The sequence below is a fragment of the Aethalodelphis obliquidens genome, unplaced genomic scaffold (genome assembly GCF_003676395.1).
Source record: "Aethalodelphis obliquidens isolate GAN/ISIS:26980383/991018 unplaced genomic scaffold, ASM367639v1 scaffold88, whole genome shotgun sequence".
NCBI lineage: Eukaryota > Metazoa > Chordata > Mammalia > Artiodactyla > Delphinidae > Aethalodelphis > Aethalodelphis obliquidens.
In genome coordinates, this window is record NW_020838032.1 from 4,076,874 (window position 1) to 4,102,905 (window position 26,032).

The window sequence follows — 26,032 nt, forward strand, 5'->3', positions numbered from 1 at the left end:
TATTTTGTTGTCTATATTTTTCCTAGGACTTTTTTCTATCAGTTTTCTTCCTATTAGTCCTTTCCTTTAGGATTTCTCCCATCTCTTAGTAAGTTCTTCATCCAGAGACTATATAGAAATTTGATTGATTACTTCTATCATAAAAAAATTTTTTTAGTTTATTTAAAAAGAAAGTAATACATGCATATAATAAAAATTCCAATAGTAAAAACAAGTATATACCCTGACCCTCAAATACCCTAGTTATCTTCTTGTGTATGAAGATTTAACTACCTATCTCTTTAGAAAAAAGAAAACAAAAACAGTAGCAAGCTACTCATGCTTTTCTACACCTGACTTATTTTACATTAATTTGGAGATCTAATCTCATCTGTGTAAGTAAGCCTACCTCCTCCTTTGTAAAGGTTACACAGCACTTACTTGGCTGCATGAATGTAGTGTCATTTAATGAGTCTCCTACTGATGGACATTAGCTTCCAGACTTTAGTTACTACAATTAATGTCCTTGTACGTAGACCTTTGGGGATAAGCACAAATATATTTATAGGCTAAATTCCTAAAAGTGAAACTGCTGTAACAAAACATGCATTTTAAGTCACAGATATTACCAAACTGCTCTTTTAAAAAGTTGTATGAATTTACACTCCCAACAAAAAATGTACGAATCTTGCTTATAATGGAATCCTGTCCTAACTAATAAATGTGGAGGAAGTGCTAGAGTTCAAAATCATCATTTTGCAGCCAACACAGTCAAGATTAATCCAAGCAAGTACCATGAATGGATACTAAATATACAGGGAGAGACTTTAATGAGCAGGGTATTTATATGATCTTAAAGTGTTTCCCTACAGATTGCTTATTATGTATGCAAGGTTAGATATAGTAACCATATGGGAATGTAAACTGGTACAGCCACTATGGAAAACAGTATGAAGGTTCCTCAAAAAACTAGAGTTGCAGGCTTCCCTGGTGGCACAGTGGTTGAGAGTCTACCTGCCGATGCAGGGGACACGGGTTCGTGCCCCGGTCCAGGAAGATCCCACATGCCGCAGAACGGCTGGGCCCGTGAGCCATGGCCACTGAGCCTGCACGTCTGGAGCCTGTGCTCCGCAACGGGAGAGGCCACAACAGTGAGAGGCCCACGTACCGCAAAAAAAAAACAAAAAAACTAGAGTTGCCATATGATCCTGCAATTCCACTCCTGGGCATATATCTAAACAAAACTATAATTTGAAAATATACACGCACCCCAATGTTCATTGCAGCACTATTTACAATAGCCAAGATATGGAAACAACCTAATGTCCATCGACAGATGAAATGCATAAATCAGATATGGTATATATACAGTTGAATACTACTCAGCCATAAAAATGAAATAATGTCATTTGCAACAACATGGATGGACCTAGAGATTATCATACTAAGTGAAGTAAGTCAGAAAGAGAAAGACAAATACCATATGGTATAACTTATATGTGGAATCTAAAATATGACACAAATGAACTTATGTATGAAAGAGAAACTGACTCACAGACATAGAGAACAGACTTGTGGTTGCCAAGGGGAAGAGGGGGTGGGCGAGGGATGGATTGGGAGTGTAGGATTAGCAGATGCAAACTATTATATATAGGATGGATAAACAACAAGGTCCTACTGTATAGCACAGGAACTATATTCAATATCCTGTGATAAACCATAATGGAAAGAAATATGAAAAAGAATGTGTATATATATATATATGTATAACTAAATGTGTATATATATATATAACTGAATCACTATGATGTACAGTAGAAATTAACACAACAATGTAAATCTGTGCTTCCCTGGTGGCACAGTGGTTGAGAGTCCACCTGCCGATGCAGGGGACACGGGTTCGTGCCCCGGTCCGGGAGGATCCCACGTGCCGCGGAGCAGCTGGGCCCGTGGGCCATGGCCGCTGGGCCTGCACGTCCGGAGCCTGTGCTCCGCAACGGGAGAGGCCACAACAGTGAGAGGCCCACGTACCGCAAAACAAAAACAAAAACAATGTAAATCAACTATACTTCAGTAAAATAAAAATTTTTTTAAAGTAACCAAATAGCAATCAGAAAACACTTTGATGGGGTGATAAAATCACATCACCATTGAGGGGCAGATGGACACTGTATGCCTCAGATGTGATACCATAAGAAGGATACAACATCACTCACATCATATGCCAGCCAGGACTGCATAATACAAATCTAATCGTGAAGAAAGAACAGACAAACCCCAAGTGAGGAACATTCTATTAAAAAAGGGAAAGTAGGAGAGGGCTGCATTTTCCAAAAATATCACTGTCATTAGAGACAAAAGGATAAGGAACTGTTGTAGATTAAAGGACACTAAAGAGATATGCAGCTAAATGAAGGACATGATCCTAGACTGGATCCCATACCGTAGGGAAAGATAAGAAGGACATCACTGAGTCAACTGATAGAAATGGAACATGGGTAATGGATTGGTATTATAGATTTACTGAGGTTGATAATTGTGCTGTAGTTGTGTATGAGAGTGCCGTTTTCCTTACAAGGTGCATACTGATGTGTCTCAGGGAAGAAGATCATAATGTACACAACTTACTCTGCAATGATTCAGAAAAAAAATACATATATACATACATGCATGAGAGAAAAACTGAAAAAACAAATGAGATAATAGGTTAATAGCAGGTGAATCTGGGTGTTCTTTGTGCAGTTACTGTAACTGCTATTATTTGGAAAATATTTCCAAATAAACTTTTTTTTAAAGATTAAAAAGAGGGAAACAATGACTATTCATATCCTACACACACACAGAGAGCATGTGAGTGCCTGTTACAGGTAGAACATGGTATCTCACAGTTTTAATTTGCATTTCTAAAGTGAGCTTAAGCATCTTATGTTTAATGGTCATTTTATTTCCGTAAACTGTCTTCCGATTTTTAAATAACTTTTTACACCTGAAATATTTTTTCTATCTACAATTTACTTTGATGTTGTTATAAACTGAATGTTTGTGTCCCCCCCAACTCCCAAATTCATATGTGAAATTCTAATGCCCAATGTGATGGTTATTTGGAGGTGAGGCCTTTGGGAGGAACGCAGAGTTGTTTAACAAAAAGTCACAAGGCTTAAAAAAAAATAAAAAAGAGGGGGAACCTATAGATCGAGACTTAAGACATATCAATCAACTGCAATAAACAGACTGAATGTGTCCCATCAAATTTTATATGTTGAAACCTAACCTTCAATGTGATGGTACTGGGAGATGGAGCCTTTAGGAGGTGATCAGGTCATGAGGCTGGAGCACTCATACATGGGATTAGTGTTCTTATAAAAGAGACTCCAGAGAGCTCCCCACCCCTCCTTCTGCCATGTGAGGCCACAGTGCAAAGATGAACCAGGAAGCAGGCCCTCACCAGGCACCAAATCTGCTGTTGCCTTGATCTTACACTTCTTAGCTTCCAGACTATGGGAAATAAATTATTGTTTATAAGCTACCCAGTCTATGGTATGCTGTCATGGCAGCCTAAATGGACTAAGGCAGATGTAAAATGCTGATGAAGTAATTTTCAAGGGTACTAACTAATTGTTCCAGTACTATTTGGTAAAAAAAAAATCCTTTTTCTGTCCCACTGATTTTTTATGTCTTTTTGGGTATACTTTGAGAATGTACTTAAAATAATTTGTATGACTCTTCTCACTTTTTAACTCAAACTAATCTTTTAAAAAATTCCATCCAAATGGATAAGACTTTCCATGATATCCATATCAATTCAAATATGTAGCTAAATAACCAATGAGTGTATAAGAAGGACACAGTATTTCAAAAACAACTCATAAGCTACACATTCAAATGTGAAAATCACATTAGGCATATATTTCATTATTCTCATATACATAATATAAATTTAGAAAAGCTTTACACTGAACCGTTGCTGAAGCCTAAGATATTTATTCTGTATCAGTAACAGTGTGAAAAATAAAACCAGTTTCAACAAAGGAAAGAATTAAACAAAAATAATTACTTAACAATAGTTTCAAATGCTATCACATCTCCCCTTAAAATATCAGTATCTGAAATCTTTTTTTTATGATAAGGAGAAAAAATCTTTCTATGTCTAAAATGCACAACACTTCCTCAGGCTGAGGTACTTATTACTAAGTGGAAAAAAACGTTTATATTCTAAATTATTCTTCATAACTTTGTTTTCCTTAGCTCCCTCTTATCCAAAGACTGAGATTAACTTCCGTGTTATAATTTATAAGAGACCTGAGGGACGAGGCTATCTCTTCTATTTTCTTTGTGAATCCCCACAACATCCAAAATAAAGTACGTCTGTACGTAACGGATATTCAATAAATGGTACTGACAAAAGGAACACACATTATGATGAACACACATTAAGATGAAGATTTCTCTTTCTTGGAGAAAACTGGATTGTTTTAGCCAATATATTTGTAAACATCAACCACATATTACTTTAAAAAACTATTTTTAACTATAAATGTTGACAAAAAAATACATATCACACTATCATTTAAATACTTCACAGTGAATAAGGCAGTCAATGAGCTTCAGGAATTTTTGTATTACAAAATCTTACCTCTTCAAAAACAGCAGCTTTATTTACTTTTTCCCTTGCAATGTCACAGATTTTCAAGATACCCAGAGCAAAAGCTTTCATGGCAGGATCTTCTATAAAGTCTGGATTATGAATGTAAAGGCACGTAAATACTGTCTGTGCCAAGGAATGGCCTTCTAACCATGTTATCTATAAAGAAATAAAAGAACACACATGTTTAAGGTGATACACAGAGTCTGAAAAGTCTGATCCAACAGTCAAAGGCCAGAGTGCCACAGGCCCAAATAAATATGATTAATCACAAGATTTAAAAGATGATTAAAAGGAAGGTCAGAAAAGACAAAGTACAGTTAGAATTCACTTTCATTAACTAAAGTCTTTCAAGAATTAAAAACATGATTACCTTAACGTAATAGATATGGGAAGCATTCTTTTATATAATTGTTGCAAATATTCGGAGATTAATGAAATTACAGGGCCTCCTTACATCACATCCAAAAGCTATCAGTTCTACAAAGCAGTCAATAAAAACCTATGAAATTAAGGAATTCACAACTTTATAGCTAACCCGGTTCTTAGCCACTCATTCAACTCTTCTTTTTCATCCCAACTATTACTAACCCAGTCAAGTGCATCACATCTCACCTAGATTACTACAAGAAACTATGCAACTATTTCCCTGCCTCCCACCTCTACTTCAGTACCCCCACTCAGAGGGATCTTTCTAAAACACAAAAATAATCAGGCAACACTATTTTGAGTGACTACCATGAGGCAAGTGCCATGTGCTAGAAGCTAGAAGAACAGCAGCCAAACCTGAGTAATCATGACATCTAAGTACTATGCTAGGTATTTTCATATATCTTATCTCATTTTTTCCTAACACTTTGAGGAAGGCGGTATTTTTCTCATCTTACATATAAAGAAATAGTCAGAGAGTGTAAATAATTTGTCCAAGTTTATTTAGTTATAACTTACACTAAGTCCAAGAATTCTGCAATAGAGCAAAATAAAAAATGCTACATTACAAAATGAGAAAAGCACATGAAAACTGCTCGAATTAAGATGTGTATTTTGCGTTACTAGTGTGCAGAAGACTTTCCAGACTGAAAACCATCTGCCTATTAAAGTTCAAACTTAGATACAGCCCCGAGTCTCATAGAATTGTTCCTCAACTTTGACAAAAATTCTCCTCCTTGCCTCCTTTTATCCTATTCCACTAGGACAGTAAATGGCTAAAGAGTAATAAAAACATCTCTGAGAGAAACAGACAGCTTTGGAGGAAGAAGAATCAGGATCAGGATTCTGGTTATGCCCCCTACTAGCAAAGTAACCCTAGGCAAATAGATAAAGAGTGGTACCAGATAGCTCGCAGAGCTGATGTAAGACCTAAGTGAGGGACTTCCCTGGTGGCACAGTGGTTAAGAATCCGCCTGCCAATGCAGGGGACACGGGTTCAAGCCCTGGTCCAGAAGATCCCACATGCTGCGGAGCAACTAAGCCCATGCGTCACAACTACTGAGCCTGCCCTCTAGAGCCCGTGAGCCACAACTACTGAGCCTGCCCTCTAGAGCCTGCGAGCCACAACTACTGAGCACACATGCCACAACTACTGATGCCCACACGCCTAGAGCCCGTGTTCTGCAACAAGAGAAGCCACCACGATGAGAAGACCACGCACTGCAATGAAGAATAGCCCCCGCTCGCCGTAACTAGAGAAAGCCCGCACGCAGTAACGAAGACCCAATGCAGCCAAAAATAAATAAACTTATTTTTTAAAAAAAAGACCTAAGTGAAAAATACACACAAAAAATACATAACAAAAGTATTTCATACACACTGGCAATCAATGAGTATTTTACTAGATGTACAAATGAAAAAATTTTATATTATTTCTAAGGACAATGATTTAATATCAAGTTTAAAAAAGAAAGGGACAGTCAGAAAGAAGGGGGCAGAAAAAAGGGCTGTACAAATGAGAATTTTCCCACAATTAAACCACATGATCCAGGGAAGACAACCTATTCAGCATATATATATATAAAATCACTAAAAAATTTTCTTCATAGTAGAAAATGGTCAGTTTACTTCAATATACCTTAGATTAGGAAAAAAACGTATCCAAAGCCAATCCAAAATTCTCTTTGGTTTAATTTCATGCTTATTAATGGAACCTCCCAATTTCAGATTTGTTTCCCTGGGTAGCTTGAGAATAAAAAGGGTACTTTGGATAATGCCTATATATTATTATCTTCCTTGGAAAGAAAATATCCTTCCAGAAAATGAGAACCTAAAACCACCCAGATGAAAAGATAAAATGCTGTTTCCTACAGCATAACTTGGCCTACTAATCTTATGTACATCTTACTAGGCCAAGCATTACATATATTTCATATTCAATGTTGTTGTATATACTTTCAAACTGAAATTCAAGTAAGTCACAGTTTTTAAATTAACCAACATGTTATCTTAACTCTTACCAAACAGCAAAAACATGTATCCATTATCCCTATCAATTCAGGCAATGTGAGGTCTTTAATTTTAATGGTGCCATCCTAAAAAGAAGGAGAAATATGACATATAAATTTTTAAAATATGTATGGCTACTATGTACAGTAAATATTTTAAAATATCAATTCTAAGGAAACTATCTCATCATCTGATAAAACTAAGGTGCCAAATTAACTCTGTATTCTTAAAAATAATGTATCTTAATGGGTCTTCAATATGAAAAATCAAAGCCTCTCGAATTTGAAACAGAATAAAGGTCTTTATAAAAAAAGAGAGTCAGGGCTTCCCTGGTGGCTCAGTGGTTGAGAGTCTGCCTGCTGATGCAGGGGACACGGGTTCGTGCCCCGGTCCGGGAAGATCCCACATGCCGCGGAGCAGCTGGGCCTGTGAGCCATGGCCGCTGGGCCTGCGCGTCTGGAGCCTGTGCTCCTCGACGGGAGAGGCCACAACAGTGAGAGGCCCAGGTACCACCAGAAAAAAATAAATAAATAAATAGAGTCAAACCAACAAGCATTTTAAAAGCACAGTTCAAATTAGTTTTAAACATTAATGAAGCATTTTAATAAACTGAAACTACTCACAAAGAAAATAAAACTACTTACAAAGAAAAAAAATGTTTTAAACATTTCCCTTAAACTAATTAACTATATTACTCATAATTTTTTTTAACACTATCCACTTACTTAGCAAATCTTTCTTCACAAAATATGCAAAAATTAAACTCTGAGGCAACTATGAACGAACTTCTAAATCAATTCTCATTGAGTTAAACAGCTAGTTCACTACCACAAGCATTTTACTTAATATATTAATACATAAAATTTAATCCCTAAGCCAATTACCCAGGTATGTGAATACGTACTCAAATGCTTTCAAAAATTAACTTAAAAAGTGCGCACAGACACAAATTTAGAGCAAGCTTTTAATGGAGACATTAAACAATAAAAATTTCAATGGAAAGAGAAAGATAACCAACGCTTGTTTACATACCTGAGAGACATGTAAGAAAATTACACTTTAACATACTAAGTTTAATTTCCATTATTAATCAAAATGTTTTAACATATGAATAACAAACAATAAAAGAAAACACAAACGGCACAATGGTGACTACCTTGATAGATTGTTCAAAATTGAGAACTTTTCGATTAACTTGGTTTCCAATCATGCCAGCATCCATCTTGGGATCCATCATTTCAATGGCAGACATAGCTTCAAAAAGACCAAATCTGCAAATAAAAAAATTGACTCTACAAATTGTTTATGAACTAATAAGCTTACCCAGATTCCTACAATGGTACAAAAATTATTACAGTACTTTAAATAACTACCCTATTTTATGTATTTGGTCTTTCCAACTTGCTATCACTTCTACTTCAATTAGATAATCTTCCTTTAACATAAAAATTCTTCCATGTACTTGTCACTCAAATTATTTTACATGTACTATGAGGCAAGAAAAGAATTAAAACCAAAGTTGTTTTAGTTCTTCCTTCAAAAAGTTAGAAGTTTTTGAAAAAAAAGAGATCAACTGATCTACAATGGATTTCATTTTGCCTTCTTTAAATAATTTTCTCTAACTATTTAACACTTAGAAAGTTATGTTTGGAATAATCATTATCAAATGTAACTTTTAGATTTTTTTCATTTTCTTTACATCTTGAAAGTCTAAAAACCTGCCATGTTACCATCTATAATGCCCAAAGTTTTGGCAATTACATAAGAAAAAAATAAAATCCAGAAATTTTGATGGTCTGGTGTTTGTGGCTTATTAGCCACAGAAGCAGATAGTTGTGATGTAGTGTGGACTGATTAGTTAGTATATCTTTGAGATATGAGAAAAGAAAAGCCTAAAAGAAAGTGACTGTCCATCAAGCTACTGACTTCCTATTTTGCTTAGTCTAAGCCATTAGATTACCAGGAAAATAAAGGCACCTACCTTGTTACATTAAATCATTTCTCTCAGAAAAGCAGCAGCAGTAAGACATCAAGAAAAATAAACAAATCGGACCTAATCAAACTTAGAAGCTTTTGCACAGCAAAATAAACCATAAACAAAATGAAAAGACAACCTACAGAATGGGAGAAAATATTTGTAAATGATGTAACCAACAAGGGCTTAATTTCCAAAATACATAAACAGCTCATACAACTCAACAACAACAAAAAACAACCCAACTGAAAAATGGGCAGAAGACCTACACAGATGTTTCTCCAAAGAAGAAATACAAAGGGCCAGCAGGCACATGAAAAGATGCTCAGCATCTCTAATTATTAAAGAAATGCAAATCAAAACCACAATGAGGTACCACCTCACACTGCTCAGAATGCCCATCATTAAAAACTCTACAAATAGCAAATGCCAGAGACAATGTGGAGAGAACAGAACCCTCCTGCACTGTTGGTGGGAATGTAAGTTGGTACAGCCACTATGGAAAAGAGTATGGAGGTTCCTGAGAAAACTAAAAATAGAATTACCACATGATCCAGCAATCCCACTCCTGGGCATACACAGACAAAACTTTAATTCAAAAAGATACACGTACCCCTATGTTCACAGCAGCACTATTACACAACAGCCAAGACATGGAAACAGCCTAAAAGTCCACTGACAGATGAATGGGTAAAGAAGGTGTGGTACATAAATGAAATGGAATACTACTCATCCATAAAAAAAGAATGAAATAATGCCATTTGCAGCAAGATGGATGGACCTAGACATTACCATACTAAGTGAAGTCAGACAGAAAAAGACAATAACCGTATGATATCACTTATATGTGGAATCTAAAATATGACACAAATGAACCTATCTATGAAACAGAAACAGACTCATGGACATAGAGAACACACTTGTGGTTGTCAAGGGGGAGGGGGTTGGGGGAAGGATGCAGTGGGAGGTTGGGGTTAGCAGATGTAAACTATTATACAGAGAATAGATAAACAACAAGGTCCTACTGTATAGCACAGAGAACTATATTTGATGTCCTATGATGAACCATAATGGAAAAGGATACATAAAAAATATATATATACATACGTATAACAATCATTTTGCTGTACAGCAGAAATTAACATGACATTGTAAATCAACTATAATTCAATTAAAAAAAAAAAGAAGAGCTTTAAGGAGACACTCCCTGAAATCCATCAAACCTCTTAATGCTTCAATTTAAGATACTCTGACAATATGAGCATACTGAAGAAAACTCTCATCTATAAATTTGATGCAATGTTGTGAATCAAAACCCAAATGGTATTTTTCAATGAGCTTGTCAAGCCGAAAGAGAAAATATGCAAAAATGGAAAAGAACCTTTTCAATAAAAGAACAGGGATTCACCAAATATCAAAGATACTATAAACCTGTAATAATTAAAAGCATTCTAGCATACACAGATGAAGAAAAAACAATCCAAAGCCATGTTTTTGTAGGAAGTACATAAGATAAAGGTGGAATTTCAAATTAGTGGAAAAACAGTGTATTAGTCAATAAATACTATTAAGACAAATGGCTAACCATCCTGAAAAAGTGAAATCTTTGATTTATGCAATTTAATAAAACAAACCCCAGGCAGATCTAAGTTCTAAACCTAAAATAAGCAAACAAACAAAAACTCTTTTAATAATTTACAAAGCCACAAAGAAAAATGTTGGTAACTCCAACTGTGTAAAATATTAAAAATTTATATGTAGCAATAAACCAGTCAGTTAAAACACTGACAATTATCTAGGGGAAATATTTTTAATATAGGTAATTTTGAAAAAGTTGATATCCAGAATATATAACTAACTCATACAAATAGGAAAAGGCAAATAATCCAAAGAAAAGTAGGCAAAGGACATGAATGGATAATTAACAGAAGAGAAAATATAAACTATTAATAAAAAAGTAAAAAGCTATTCAAATTCTAATGTAATCAAGTAATGCAAAACAAAATGATGCTGGTTTTTGGCAGGGGTGGGGGGGAGTAAGGAAACTTTTGTTTTGTTTTGTTTTTGTTTTTCTTGTTTTTTGCGGTACGCGGGCCTCTCACTGTTGTGGCCTCTCCCGTTGCGGAGCAACAGGCTCCGGACGCGCAGGCTCAGCGGCCATGGCTCACGGGCCCAGCCGCTCCGCGGCATGTGTATCTTCCCGGACCGGGGCACGAACCCGTGTCCCCTGCATCGGCAGGCGGACTCTCAACCACTGCGCCACCAGGGAAGCCCTTTTTTTTTAATTTGTACCCTCATATGCTGTTGGTGTTAGTGTAAACTGATAAAGACTTTTGTGAGGGAAAAAATTTGGCTGAATACATTAAAATCCAGTCATTTGATTTCTAGGCTTCTAAAATTCATTTGCACATGTATATGTATAAAGAGGCTTGTATAAATTAAATGTTTTGAATTTTCCCACGTTACCAAAATATGTTGCCATCTGAATGTCCACCAATAGGGATACCATAGAACAAATTATGGTACAGTCATTTTATAAAATAAAAAGCAGCAGTTAAAATGAACAAGGTGGAGTTAACATGGAAAGATCTCCAAGATATACTGAAAGTGGGGGGTGGGGAATTTGCAGAATACACACAGTCGACCCTCGCTATCCACAGGGGGTTAGCTCCAGGAGCCTCCACAGATGCTCAAGTCCCTTACATAAAGAATGGCAAAGCTGAATACTGTACTATATATCCCCACTTACAGTTAACTAGTTTTACAGATTTCATTCACATATATAAGAATATATATCTTTATAGGTCCAGGACATGTAACAATCTGATGACTTATAACAATGACTATCTCCAAGCAAAGAACAGAGATTGTATTGGAGAGATGGTGTCATGAGAAGTTCTGCTTCATCTCTAATGTTTAAATTTGTTAAAAACAAAGTATCCGTTTATTACTTATATGAAAACAACTAAAGAAAAGTTGTTAATGGCACAATTAAAACCCTAGATCAATAAAGTCTACCATATTACCCAGCAATCCCACTACTCGGCATATACCCTGAGAAAACCATTCAAAAGGACACATGTACCCCAATGTTCACTGCAGCACTATTTACAATAGCCAGGACGTGGAAACAACCTAAATGTCCAACAACAGATGAATGGATAAAGAAGATGTGGTACATATATACAATGGAATATTACTCAGTCATAAAAAGGAACGAAATTGGGTCATTTGTAGAGATGTGGATGGACCTAGAGTCTGTCATACAGAGTGAAGTAAGGCAGAAAGAGACAAACAAATACCGTATATTAATGCATATATGTGGAATCTAGAAAAATGGTACAGGTGAACCTATTTGCAAGGCAGGAACAGAGACACAGATGTACAGAACGGACACGTGGACACAGGTGGCAGGGAAGAGAAGGGTGGGACAAATTGGGAGATTAGGATTGACATATATACACTACCATGCATAAAATAGCTAGCAGGAACATGCTATAAAGCACAGGAAGCTCAGCTCGGTACTCTGTGATGACCTGGAAAGGTGGGGTGGGGGGTGGGAGGGAGGCTCAAGAAGGAGGGGATATAAGTATACATATAGCTGATTCATTGTACTTCATTGTACAGCAGAAACTAACACAACAATGTAAAGCAGTTATACTCCAATAAAAAAATTTTTTTAAAAATAAGGTATTTGCTTCACTAGTAAAATTGCTATAGAAACCAGAGTAGCAGTAAGTTAGCTATTCCACACATTCAACAAATACTGAGTGCCTGCTTATGTGCTAGGCACTGTTCTAGGCACTTGAGATACATGAGTGAGCAAAACAAATCTGCCTGTCTCATGGGGCTTACGTTCTAGCGGAAGGAAACAAACAATAAAGATAAGTAAATGACATAGAAGGCTAGAACACCGTACATGCTAGGGGGAAAAAAAATGACAGTTAAAGAAGATATGGATTAAAAGGATACAAATTTAATAGATGGCCAGTGTAGGCTGCTGGCAATCATGATCCCTGGGCTCAGTGTCTAAAACCTTGGGGAAATGAAGAGGGCTATGTCCCTCTAGCGGCCCTCTCTCAAATGTTATTCCATAGTCAGGAGCCACATTCTTTCCTGCATTAGCTTATGGTTTGATTTCATTATATCCTTCCTATCATTGCCTGTGACATCAAAATGATGACCTGCAGTGGTTCTCAAAGTGTGGTCCCTAGATCAGCAGCATCAATCTCACCTGAGAACTTGAGAAATTCAACTTCTGTGACCCCACACTAAACCTACTAAATAAGGAACTCTGGGGGTGGGTTCCAGAAATCTGTGTTTTAAAACCCTTCTGATGATTCTGATGTCACTAAAGTCTGAGAAGAACTAAATTTCAAGTTTCTACTTCCCCTAACAAACGTCCAATCTTGTCTACTTACTAATTTAAAATTTCATACTTCCAACCTTGAAAATTGAGTCTGGCCACAGCAGTATAGGAACTGAGGCTATCTATGGGAATATAAATATAATCAAGAATTTCCTTTCATTTACCTTTCTAGGGATTCTCAATCTACTTTCATCTAGGCATTTAATCACCTACCTCTGGTCATCAACCAGCATATCACATACAACATGCAACCAATACCTTTTCTCAAGAAATTCCACATCCTGTATACCTACCCTCAAGGAATGACCATAAGTCACAGTTTCACTAGGTACAACCACTTCCTATCACGACTAAGGTCAGCTGCCCCAAAACAGCTGACCAAGGTTAAAAATATATAATTAGTGTTATTCTTACAGCTTTGAAATGTAAAATTACTCAGACTTCAAGGAATACTATTGCACAGGAGACAAAATAGATGGAAATATTACACTACACTATTTCAAAGGACATAAATACTTACAGCTTATCATGAAGCAGTTCTCCCAACTTTAATTCTAAAAGAAACAAAGAGAAAAATCTTTTGAATAATACCATATTTATATTTAACTGTTAATTCTAAGAAAAAAAATGAAACAAAATATTAGCACCTGAAAAATGTGCTTGCAGTCCTTTAAACTTCATTTTCTAAGAAATGGTCATATTATTTTTACTCAATTACTAATATAATGTCTTCTACATAGTGAATATTTAAACACTAACTATAAATTGAACTTCTGAGAATTAACAAGTGACCCATCACAGGCAACAATAATACAACCAGAATTATCAGGCCCATTTTTAAAAAACCACTAATACATTTCTCCCTAAGTAAACTTTTTCACAGAACTGTATGCTATTTCTCAAGTTGTTTTTTTTTTTTTTTTTTTTTTTTTGCGGTATGCGGGCCTCTCACTGTTGTGGCCTCTCCCGTTGCGGAGCACAGGCTCCGGATGCGCAGGCTCAGCGGCCATGGCTCACAGGCCCAGCCTCTGCGCGGCATGTGGGATCTTCCCGGACCGGGGCACAAACCCGTGTCCCCTACATCAGCAGGCAGACTCTCAACCACTGCGCCACCAGGGAAGCCCTCTCAAGTTGTTTTTAAACTACTTGGCATCATAATCTAATCTCCTTTTGTCCCAGGAACAGTGTTGAAACTATTTTTTTTATTACATTTTATTTAAATAATGTAGAAAACACTTGCATAAACAGCTGATCAAAAGAGTGTTAATCCTCCATAAAGCAGCAGTTCTCAACCTTGGCTGCATATCAGTATCAACTGGGGAGCTTTTGAAAACCCCAATGTCCAATCAGCACCCCAAACCAATCAAATTCTAGGAGTGGGACCCATAGAGTGGTTTTAAAGTACTCCAGATGATTTCAATGTGCAAGTAAAGTAGCTTAAATGTTGATGGTCAACTCCTGTGGAAGACATAAAGAAGCAGTTCTAAGAATATTACTAATCTCCCTAGCTAATAAGTTAAATCACATTCATTTTTTAAAGTTCCATGTACCAAAACAGATAAATCAATGAGAAGCATTTATCAAAATACTGTAATGAAGCATAACAGAACATACAGTGGTTCTCAAAGATGGTTTGAGAACCCAGGAGCCTGTGATGTTAAAGTCATTTTGTTATAATACTAAAATACTAAAATAATACTAATACATTTTGTAAATAATACTAAACTTTTTTTCATTGTGTTGACATTTACAATGATGATGCAAAAGCAATGGTGTAAAGAGGAAAAGGGCAAAACTCTATCTTCAGCACAAATCAAGACAGTGGCCCCAAGCTAAACAGTGTATTCTTCACTTCCATGCACTTTCACTTAAGAAGTCCTTGATGGAACAGTAAAAATTATTAATCTCAGGGCCAGGACCAGAGTGCAAGTAAGGCATGTAGGTTGCAAAATTTAAGAAGGCACTTTCAAGTAGTGCCTTCTTAAATTTTGTACCCTAATTGCCTCACTCACTTCATCCTAGGGCTGGTCCTGATATACCTAATTAAATTTCAATCTTTGAATACACCTTTTTAATATTCTATTTGACAAATGGGAAGTATACATAAACACTTCCTCTGCTTACCAAAGTAAGAGACTGTCTCAAGGAAAAGCTCTTGCACAACTATCATGAAACGCCACTTTTACTTGAAAGAACAGTGACAAATTATAGTTATTCAGACTTGACAATATGGCATTTGCTTGAAAATAAATGAGTTTGTCGCTTTAGGAAAATAACTGACAAGGTTTACTGCCAGTGATAAAATTTGAGCTTTCAAGGAAAAATCAGAATTTTGGAAAGCATGTATCTGCCACTGTGAACTTGACAGTGTCCCAATACTTAAAAAGGCTTTCCTGAGGATACTGTGGTGATATTAACAAATGTGCTTTTTAATACTGAATAATGAAGTGTGTCAACACTTGGAAAATGTGCTTAACTCACTAAACCAATATTTTGCAAATAGCAATGCATGCTACAAAATTAGGCATGGATAAAAGATCCCTTCAATGTTCTAGACAGACCAATATACTTTATGTAACACAGCATGAAAGGTCCACTGATATGCTTTCAGATTCCACACTGCAATCTTAATCTTTAAGAAATTACCACCTGCCAAGTTTTGGTATAGTAGCAAAGAATATCCACAATTACCTGAAAAGGTTCCACCATCTTTTAACTACATATTTGGTGAGGCCTGATATACTTCCTATACTTCTACCAAAACGACATGTGGCAACAGACTGAACACAGAAGCAGATAGGGAATTCAGGTGTCCTCTATTATGCCGACATCAAAGAGATTTTCAAAAGTATAAAACAATGCCACTCTTCAAAGTTGTTCTTTGTTTTGGAAAATACATTTTTCATTTTAAAAATGTTATGTTGACATGCAATGGGTTTATTACCATTTTCAAATGAACAAGTATTTTTAAAATTTGTTTTAAATTCTAATACCGTAAATATCAATATACATATAATACACATAAACAATACTTTTTAAAAGCATAAGAGGGTATTTTTAAGAGTATAATGGGGTTCTGATACCAAAAAGTTGAGAACTGCTGTAATAATTTACCACATACTTAGGGTAGATTTGGGTACCAAATAGCTTCACTGAACACTCCACAGACCTAGAAGCAAGTCGATCACTCTGGGCCCTGATTTTATCATCTGTAAAATGAAGGCCTGTACTAGATGATTCTGTTAAAGTTCCTTAGGACATCCTCCCTTTTGCCTTGGAAATGAACAATGAACTATAACTTGTAGCTGGAGTTTGGGTTTGCAGCAGTGCTAAGCACTTGAAGCATACGATCATTCCCCTGAAGAAAAGTAATCTAACGGGATGAGAAAAACATGTAACTATTTGACAACGCAAATACATTTTACCCTCTTATAAATGAGAAGATAATTTGAAAACTGGTGTTACAGATCTTTGAATATATTTCTACACATAACATTGTAAATCATGGTTAAGTTCACTGCTAGCGTCGCTATGAAGACCCTACTGAATCTATGATATAGCTGGAATCCAGTACCGTTGTACAGTGATAATTAAACAGATGAATTAAAGTTTACCCCTGGGTAAAGGTGGCCAACTGAACACATGCAACAACCTTTAACTCCCTCCTGAAATCTCATTTAAACAATTAAAGGAAAAAAAAATTTTTTTTTTTAAAGAAAGCTATGAACCTAAAGGAAGAGGAAAAATTGGTGCAGAAATAATACAACAAAATTAGGGAAACGTGGAAACAGAAAGACAAGTCGTTTCCTAGCAAACCCAAGAAAAATAAAACCAGCAGTGGAGAAAGCCAAAACCAACCCGATTTACCACTTACCTCTGAAAGTGAGGATATAAAGATGGGCTAAAATATAGAGAACTGAGCCATCAGACAGCCCAGAGCCCTGCCCTAATTTACAGAACAAGATAACTACCCCTCCCTCACCCTGGATAATACTGAAGGCTTTCTTTGAAAAGGGCAAAACAAAAAATCTCCAGGGACAGAAGGTTATTTGAAGGGTAGGATTCAGTACTGGAAAGAGGGGGCATTAAGTGAATATGTAAAAATTCCAGACCTCTTCCCCCACTTAACTGTTAAATCACAGGCAAACAGTCAAATCTTCAACCTCAAGCAGGAGATTAGATAAATTTTTCTCTACAGAATATAATCTTTCCAAGAGGAAGGAGCTAAATAACTGACACCAGAGGTTCTCCAACACAAAAGCCAAGTCAGATCACCTGATACTGGCGTTCATAGCAGAGGAGTCCTGCTCAAAAATTCGGAGCTTCCAGCTGGCTTTTAGCCAGCCTCCCCCCACCTTCAACAGGCAACAAAGGATTCTTAGATATCTGAAGTAATCCCCTAACACGAAAGATAGAAACCAAAGAAAACAAACTAAAAAAGGCAAGTTGGAGGAAAGACACTAAGTTGGGAAACAAAATTTCAAAAGAACTATTATTAATCTTAGAAAAAACAGTGCAACCCTGAAACAAAAACACTCTACTTTTATTAAAAAAAGAAACATTCAGAGGGAAAAAATCTTAGAAATTAAAAACATTACAGCAGGGGCTTCCCTGGTAGCGCAGTGGTTGAGAGTCCACCTGCCGATGCAGGGGACACAGGTTCGTGCCCCGGTCTGGGAGGATCCCACATGCCGCGGAGCGGCTGGGCCCGTGAGCCATGGCCACTGAGCCTGCGCGTCCGGAGCCTGTGCTCTGCAACGGGAGAGGCCACAACAGTGAGAGGCCCGCATACCGCAAAAAAAAAAAAAAAAAAAAAAACACATTACAGCAGAAAAGAAAAATTAAATTGAGAATCTTAGTCCACTCAGGCAGCTATAACTAAAATACCATAAATTGGGTGGCCTATGAATAACAAACTTTTTTTTTTTTTTTTTGCAGTATGTGGGCCTCCCACGGCCGTGGCCTCTCCCGTTTTGCGTTATTGACAGGATTTCTGCACTCACTGAGCTTATATTTCAGTGGGTGAGGCTAACAATAAAAGATAATTGAAAATGATGGTTTCTCACAGTAGATAAGTGCTATGAAGAAAATAAAGCAGGGTGATTCAACTGAGGTGGAGCTGGATAGAAGAGAATGAGGGGATAAATCTGTTTAGATTGGCTGTTGAGACCTCACTGGGACGGTAACATTTTTTTTTAATATTTATTTATTTATTTGGCTGTATCGGTTCTTAGTTGCGGCATGCGGGATCTAGTTCCCTCACTAGGGATGGAACCTGGGCCCCCTGCATTGGGAGCACGGAGTCTTAACCGCTGGACCACCAGAGAAGTCCCTGGAACAGTAACATTTAAGTGGTCAGGAAGGAGCCAGCTATGTAAAGACCTGGGGACACGACCTTAGTGTGTTTAATGATAAGGATCTCATGACCGAACATAATGAGTCTAGTGAAGCAGTGGTACAAAAAAAGTCTGAGGCAGACACTAGATCACATAGGCCAAAGGGAAGAAGTTTGAATTTTATTCTACATGTAACAGGAAGCCACTGGAGGATCTTAAGCAGGGAATGACATGATCCGATTATTTTCAAACCTCAAATATACAATAATACTCCCATCGTTAGGGCGACAGAATTCGTATTTCCACAGTTTGAAATTACTGCTATGTGCTCTCTAACCTGTTATTTAAAAGTTAGAAAATTTTAACCCAAGAAACTGCCTGAACATCTGTATTTAATGCTATAACCTACATAAACTGGCTTTAAATGAAAGTTAAAATCAGAGGAGAATGAATAAGTGTGGTTAACAAACTCGATAAACCACACATGCTGATTTTTTCCATTTATTGAGATAGTTTAGAAATCACAATCCACATTTTTATTGCACCCTTTCCCAAATTTTGAACTTCTAATTCAAAAATTCAAACTCACCTCGACAAGCTTCTTCAAAATCTTGAGTTATGTCCACCCAGTTTGTATTGCTTTTTTCCATCTTTTCTGGTATACTGAGCTCCCATCCTGAATCATCATCGTCTACAGAAGCTTTCATAACCATTATTCCTATAAAATTAATATTGGTGTAAAAGAGAGAATGTAGCTTTCAGAGCAAGAGTATTTGCAAACCATGTGCGTTTAAGTATTGGATGAAAGTCTTACTAAACTCTTTAAGCAGAGCTCTTCTGAGTTTGAGGACCGCACTGTAAAAACCTACCTTACTGCAATTAAATCCCACGTCAGTTAACACTGCTGCTGCTCTGCCTATTTAGGAAGAAAAAATCACAAACCATCCCACAGCTGGCCCAAAGAGAACCAACTCCAGAGCTTCCTACTTTCAACACTGGCCACAAATAACCAAGGCACTCTTCAGGGTCCCCTCTCGAAGCCCAAGACCCCAGCAACTACACAAGTCAAGGTGGTCCTTCACCTGCCCGGAGCTCGCCGGGCCAACCTCTCCCGTCCCGGCCGGACCCCTACACAGCCTGTCCGGGGGGCATAGCGTGAGGGAGCGCACCGCCGGGCCCCAGTCGCCGGGCCCAGGGCGGGGGCGCACCTGAGGAGGGGACCGCCCCACCCGGGTCTGCCCGGCCCGGCCCCAGCCCCACGGGCACGGAGGCAAGGACAGGGCTGTCGTCGCGCGGGAGAACTGGCACGCCCGGTGCCAGGTCGTCGCCCCGATAACACCGAGTAAGGCCAGGGCCCCGGCGAGCAGTGGGCACGGGGAAGCCCGCAGCTCCTACCTGAAGCGCGGCGGGAGGGCAGGGGCCGCAGGGTGACCTGGCGTCCCCCGGGTCCGCCACGCGCGCGGGGTGCTGCGGCTCTCTGACACGGGAAGGAAGAAGTCTCAATGGCTCCGAACAGCGGTCCCTATCTACTTCTCCCGTGGCCACCCGCGCTGCCACGCACCGCCCAGCTCGCGGAAATAACGACGCCGCCTGGGCCGCCGCAGCCAACCCCTCCCCTCTCAGCCCAGCCCGACCGGCCGCGTGCGCGCATGCGTACGCCCGGTGCGCGCGACCCCGCCTCCTCTCCCTCACGCCTTGGGACTTCGCGCTCCCCGGCCACACCCCCTTCCTCGCTACCGACAGCCTTAGGCCGGGACGGCTATCTTCTCTTCTCGCGGGATTAGAGCCAATCGCGAGACCGGAAGCTACCTTCCTTCTCCAGCCTGCGGCCTTGTCCTGGGTAGTGGGTGAGTGCCGGTAAGGGGCGGAGCCTGAGGGCCCAGAGCCCGTCCCGCTTCGCGTCGCGCGGTTCTCTGGGAAATTCTTAGAAAGGAGCCGGGGAGGCGCGAGGAAGCGATGGAAGTGCGCGCAGGGGTTAGTTGTTGGGGCCTTGCATGAAGAGCCCAGTTACGAGAGCTGCATCGAGCTGGTGCTGCCTGACACCGGTTTTATGTTTCCTAGAGAGCCTGGGGATTTCATGCGGAAAAATTGAAACAAAATATAAGCAGAATCAAGCCAGTTATTTTCTTTTAGATCCTTTACATGGTTTAGATTTTTCCTGAAATTAATGATCAGTTTTAAAGTGGGGTTACATAAGTAGACTAGTATGGGTAGGAAACGAAACGCATGCTTATCACTACATAGCCATTAAGATAGCCTGAATTTAAAAGACGGTATCAAATGTTGACAACATGGAGCAGCTGGACATCTCATATGTTCCTGATGGGAATCCAAAATGGTCCAACCACTTTGGTAAACAGTTTGTCTTTTACTATAAAATTAATCATGCATTTACATGATCCAGCAATCACACTCCTAGGTATTTACTTAGGAATGAAAATGTGCACACACAAAAGCTTTTTTTTTTCTCTTGGTGAAGCCACATTAATTTCTTTTTTAAGTGAATTTGACTTTCAGTGCAGTTCCAATTCATGCTTTTAGACATACATGATCTCCAAAATGTTAAAGTAATTTCAGTCAATTGAGCCTTCAATGGCAAAGCTTATAAATTATATTTATTAGTATGGTCAAGATAAGAAAGGAGTTTGGGCTTTGATTATAAAATGCAGCGTCTTTCTCTGATTCTCTTGGGTAAACTTTTCTTTTTTCCATTCTTTTCTTTGCTGTCTTCCATCTTTCTGGCTCGAATTTCCCTCATTAAATCAAAAAATACCTTGTCAACATTAGCTCGTGTTTTAGCAGATGTTTCCACATAGTTAACTTTCCACTGATCGGCTCTGGTTTTTGCCTCTTTATAGCTTTATTTTTAATGATCAAAAACTGGAAACAACCATAATCTTCATCATCTGGTGGCATATCCATACAATGATATGTAATTATTCATATAATGAATAGTAATTTTCGGCAAACAGGGATGACTTCTTGACATGCAAAAATATGAATCTCATAAAACATTATTCTGAGCAAAGGAAATCAGAGTATGAGCAAAAGATTATGATTCCATTTATATGAAATTCTAAAAAAGACTAATCTCTCATGACAAAACAGAACAGTGACTGCCAGGAGACGAGGTGGGTGTCAAGGAAGGATTAATTGGAATAGGGCTAGGTGATTTGAGGGGATGGAGATGTTCTGTATCTTGATTATGGTGGTGGTTATATGGCCAAATTCATTTGTAAAAGTTCATTGAAGTACACACAACGTGTGCATTTTACTGTGTGCAAATCAAACCTCAGTAAAGTTGATTTTAAAAACAGAAAAATATACATCTTCATGTCTCATATAGAATAATGTTTCCTAAGGGCAGGAGCTTTAACTATTTTGATCAAAGTTGTATCCCTACCATAAAAAGCAGTGGTTGGTCTATAGTAGGTACTCACTAAATACACTGAAGATAAGAATATAGAAAAGAATGACAGTAAAACAGAAATTTCTATTGTTTCTCCAAAAGCATTTGATGATCTTTTCAGAGGCCATAAGAAACCTAGAAAAGGATGAACTGACTGCATCTGAGTTATTCAGTTATTATGTGTAGATTGTGACAAAAACCAATACAGCACACAAAAAAACAAAGCAAAACACCAAATTTTTGAAATAAGACTGCATCCAAAATAACTGAAAAATAAAAGTTAGAAAGAAAAGAAAAAGAAAAATCACCAGAACAGAGTAGCCAAGTGAAACAGGATTTTCTTAATTTCTTTACTAAAACCGTAATTTATTTGAAATTCAAATTTATTTTCACAACTTCTAATTATCTCTCTGCTTTAGAAACCATTTTCCCTGAGAAGGGAAAGATACAGTAATCCAATAAAGAGTTATAAAAAAGTTAAAGTAAACTTCTGTGTTAAGGGATAATGTATAAGTATCCTCTGTATGATGTTTCTAGTTGTATTTTTCTCACACATTACATAGTTGTTCCTACTACCAATTACTACTGATCACCACTGTTAATTAGTCCTATTGTTTTGTTTTTAAAACGGCATTTAAGTAACAGAAAATTAAATACAGAATATACAATTTCAAATATCTATTTTTCATAAATTTATGTTTAAGACATATGTGTATATTTATTATACATCTTTTTTCCTATGTGGCTGTGTCCTGGATTGACAATCTAAAAAGATAGTCACCCCATTTCACTGAGTGAATACACCATAATTTATTCAACCAGTTCTCTGTTGATGGACATTTAGGTTGTTTGCAGGGTTTTTCCATTATAAATAGTGCTACCATGAATAGCAGTGTACGTATGCCTTTTCATAATATTGCCAGTGTATCTTTGGGATAAATTCCCGTAAGCAGCATTTGGGGTCTAAGAATATGTGCACATGTAATTTTGCTATCGCCAAATTCCCCCCATTAAGTGTCCCCTCCCCGCAATTAGCAACGTATGAGAGTGCTCCCTTTTCCATAACCTCATCAATACAGTATGTGGCCAAACTTTTGGAATTTTTCCAAACTGCTAAGTGATAAAAATGCTATCTCAGTATAGTTTTAATTTGTATTCTCTTATCATGAGTGAGGTAGAAAATCTTTTTTATCTTTTTAAGGACAATTTGCACCTTTCTCTGTGATCTGTCTGTCCTCATCTCTAGCCCATTTGTCTATGGGATTGATTATTTTCTTTTTCTTTTAAGATGCTCTATATATTCACTTTTTATTTAAGTTGAAATTTTTTAAACCAATGTGTCATTTGTCTTTTTCTTTGTTTTTGGTTGTTTAGTTTTTGTTTATTTTTTTATTTGCTATTTGAAAATATTTTTTAGTCAAAGTTATTAATAAAGATGTCATTTAGAACATGGGAATTATTGAGATCACATAAGAAGATGCTATCAAGAGGGAAGTAGGCTCAAAATTGAGTCTGAGGAACCTCAACATTTAGAGATCAAGTAGAGGAAGAGGATCCAGGACTCTGAGAACAAAGGCTGAAGCAGGAGAAAAACCAGGAGAGTGGTTCACTGAATCTGAAAGAGATGTTAACGCTGAATTATCCCTTTAATAACAGCACACATACATAACTTATAACACTGCTTTCTTTATAAGAAAATCTTTTCAAAATTCCTTTTTATGGATGATTTTCAAGCAGTTTCCTGGGACCTATCAAGTCAATTTTTTACAAAAAAAAAGATTAACTACATAGGTAGTTTACTTACAAGGCCATCAATAGTTGTCTAATGCATAAATATTGAAACTTCTATCAAAATGGGAAATGAGCATAGAAGACATATCAACCAGTTGCAGATAGAATATGAAATTAATGAATTAGAAGAGAAAATGAGAGAAGAAATAGTGAAAAAGTATGAATTAGATAAACTTTAGATGCTAATTGAAATATTGTAAACAATTTGACTCTATTGAGCAAATCTGATGACTGACTGGATATTTGATATTACATTTTTAAAAATTTAGGTAGTATAGTGGTATTGTAGTAATCTTTTAAAAACATCAGTCTTAATATTTTTAAGAGATGCATACTGAAATATTTATAAGTGAAAATATTTAATGCCTTGTATTTGCTTCAAAATCATCCAGTGGGTTTGGAGGTAAACGGATAGAGGGAATAAGATTTGTTGATAATTATGGAAGATATTGATGGACATAACAGTTCATTATACTATCCTCTCTACTTTTGTGTATGTTTAGTTTTTTCATAATAAAAGTTTTCTTGAAGAAAGAAATTAGTAGCCAAATATCTGTCCCTAACGGCTTCATCTCATTGAAGGACAAAATGGTCTTTATTCTTCTTTATTACCATAGTCCTAGCAATATGAGTAACATGAAACATTGCAACAAGTATGTTGCTACAAAATAAAACATGTTGGTGTGGAAACTGCAAAGTAAATTGGCAAATTTTAAATTGTCTTCCCTTAAATGTTACACTAAACAGTTACTGTTCAGTGACCTAAATTCTTTAATGTTTTTTAAAATTTTACTACCATAACTATTGGGTATTTTTCTTGTTATAAAACCAATATAAAAAATTACTCATGCATGTAAGCTAGCATATAAAAATCGCCCATAATCCCAGACTGAAAGATGACCTTTGTTTATACTGTTCATTCATTTTTCAGGCATATATATGCTTTTATTTTGTTTTGTTTATTAAAAGTGGATTCTCATTGTACATATTGCTTTGTATTCTATTTAACTTCCAAATGAGTTATATCTTTCACATTAATAAAAAGTATTGTGGAACATTCAGACACACAAGTATTTTTTCCCCTCATAGGATTCTTTTAAATCTTACTCATATCTGTGTTATTTCTCCTTTGTGATTTTCTGATCTTGAACATTTTTTTTTCCTTTTCAGGTTAGTAAGAAGTTTAACTCATATAATTTTTCTGTTTGTAGGTTTTTCCCCAAAAAAACAGCTTTTAAAGTTTTGTCCTTTTTGTACGTTTTCTAACTAATTAATGTCTTATTTTTCCTCATTAATGCCATCTCAGGCTCTGTTGGTAGTCCTTTTCTAGTTTCATAAGATAAGTTTCATAGCAGCACTATTTACAATAGCCAAGACATGGAAGCAACCTAAATGTCCATCGACAGATGAATGGATAAAGGAGATGTGGTATATACACACAATGGACTATTACTCAGCCATAAAAAAAGAATGAAATAATGCCATTTGCAGCAACATAGATGGACCTAGAGATTATCATACTAAGTAAGTCGAAGACAAATATCATATGATATCACTTATATATGAAATCTAAAATATGACACAAAAGAACTTATCCACAAAACAGAAACAGACTCAGACGTAGAGAACAGACTTGTGGTTACCAAGGGGGAGGGGGGTGGGGAGGGATGGATTGGAATTGTGGGATTAGCAGATGAAAACTATTATATATGGAATGGATAAAAAACAAGGTCCTACTATGTAGCACAGGGAACTATGTTCAATATCCTGTGATAAACCATAATGGAAAGTAATATGAAAAATTATATATATATGTATAACTGAATCACCTTGCTGTACAGCAGAAACTAACACAGCATTGAACTTCAATAGCAACTGTACTTCAATAAAATAAATTTTAAAAATAAGATGAGTAGTTGGTTCCTTTAATTTTCATTCTTTGTATTTAATAATGAGAAAATGTCAGATGCTTTTCCAAGAGGTCCTTTTGGTTCCCTAAATGTTTCTTATAATACTATCTTCCACATATGCATTATCTTCTGATAACATAAATAATAATTTTCTCTTCTCCCTCCATACCTTATTTTTTTCT

General features: G+C 36.9%; 1 protein-coding gene across 4 annotated transcripts in view; it reads right to left on the reverse strand.

Moving 5' to 3' along the window:
- Nucleotides 1–20,356, reverse strand: part of NAA35 (N-alpha-acetyltransferase 35, NatC auxiliary subunit) — an 87,583-nt gene extending 67,227 nt beyond the window's left edge. Inside the window, exons 1-6 of one of the 4 annotated variants that reach the window (XM_027094266.1) lie at nucleotides 19,330–19,441; nucleotides 14,645–14,862; nucleotides 13,925–13,958; nucleotides 8,217–8,331; nucleotides 7,072–7,146; nucleotides 4,613–4,780 (exon numbers count right to left, since the gene is read on the reverse strand). In XM_027094266.1, coding sequence (XP_026950067.1) covers nucleotides 4,613–4,780; nucleotides 7,072–7,146; nucleotides 8,217–8,312 — 339 coding nt within the window. In that variant the 5' untranslated portion in view covers nucleotides 8,313–8,331; nucleotides 13,925–13,958; nucleotides 14,645–14,862; nucleotides 19,330–19,441. Of the gene's footprint in view, nucleotides 1–4,612; nucleotides 4,781–7,071; nucleotides 7,147–8,216; nucleotides 8,332–13,924; nucleotides 13,959–14,644; nucleotides 14,863–19,329; nucleotides 19,459–20,135 lie in introns of those variants that run through there. The other 3 variants (XM_027094263.1, XM_027094264.1, XM_027094265.1) reach the window with 3 other exon arrangements.
- Between the last annotated feature and the right edge of the window lie 5,676 nt (nucleotides 20,357–26,032).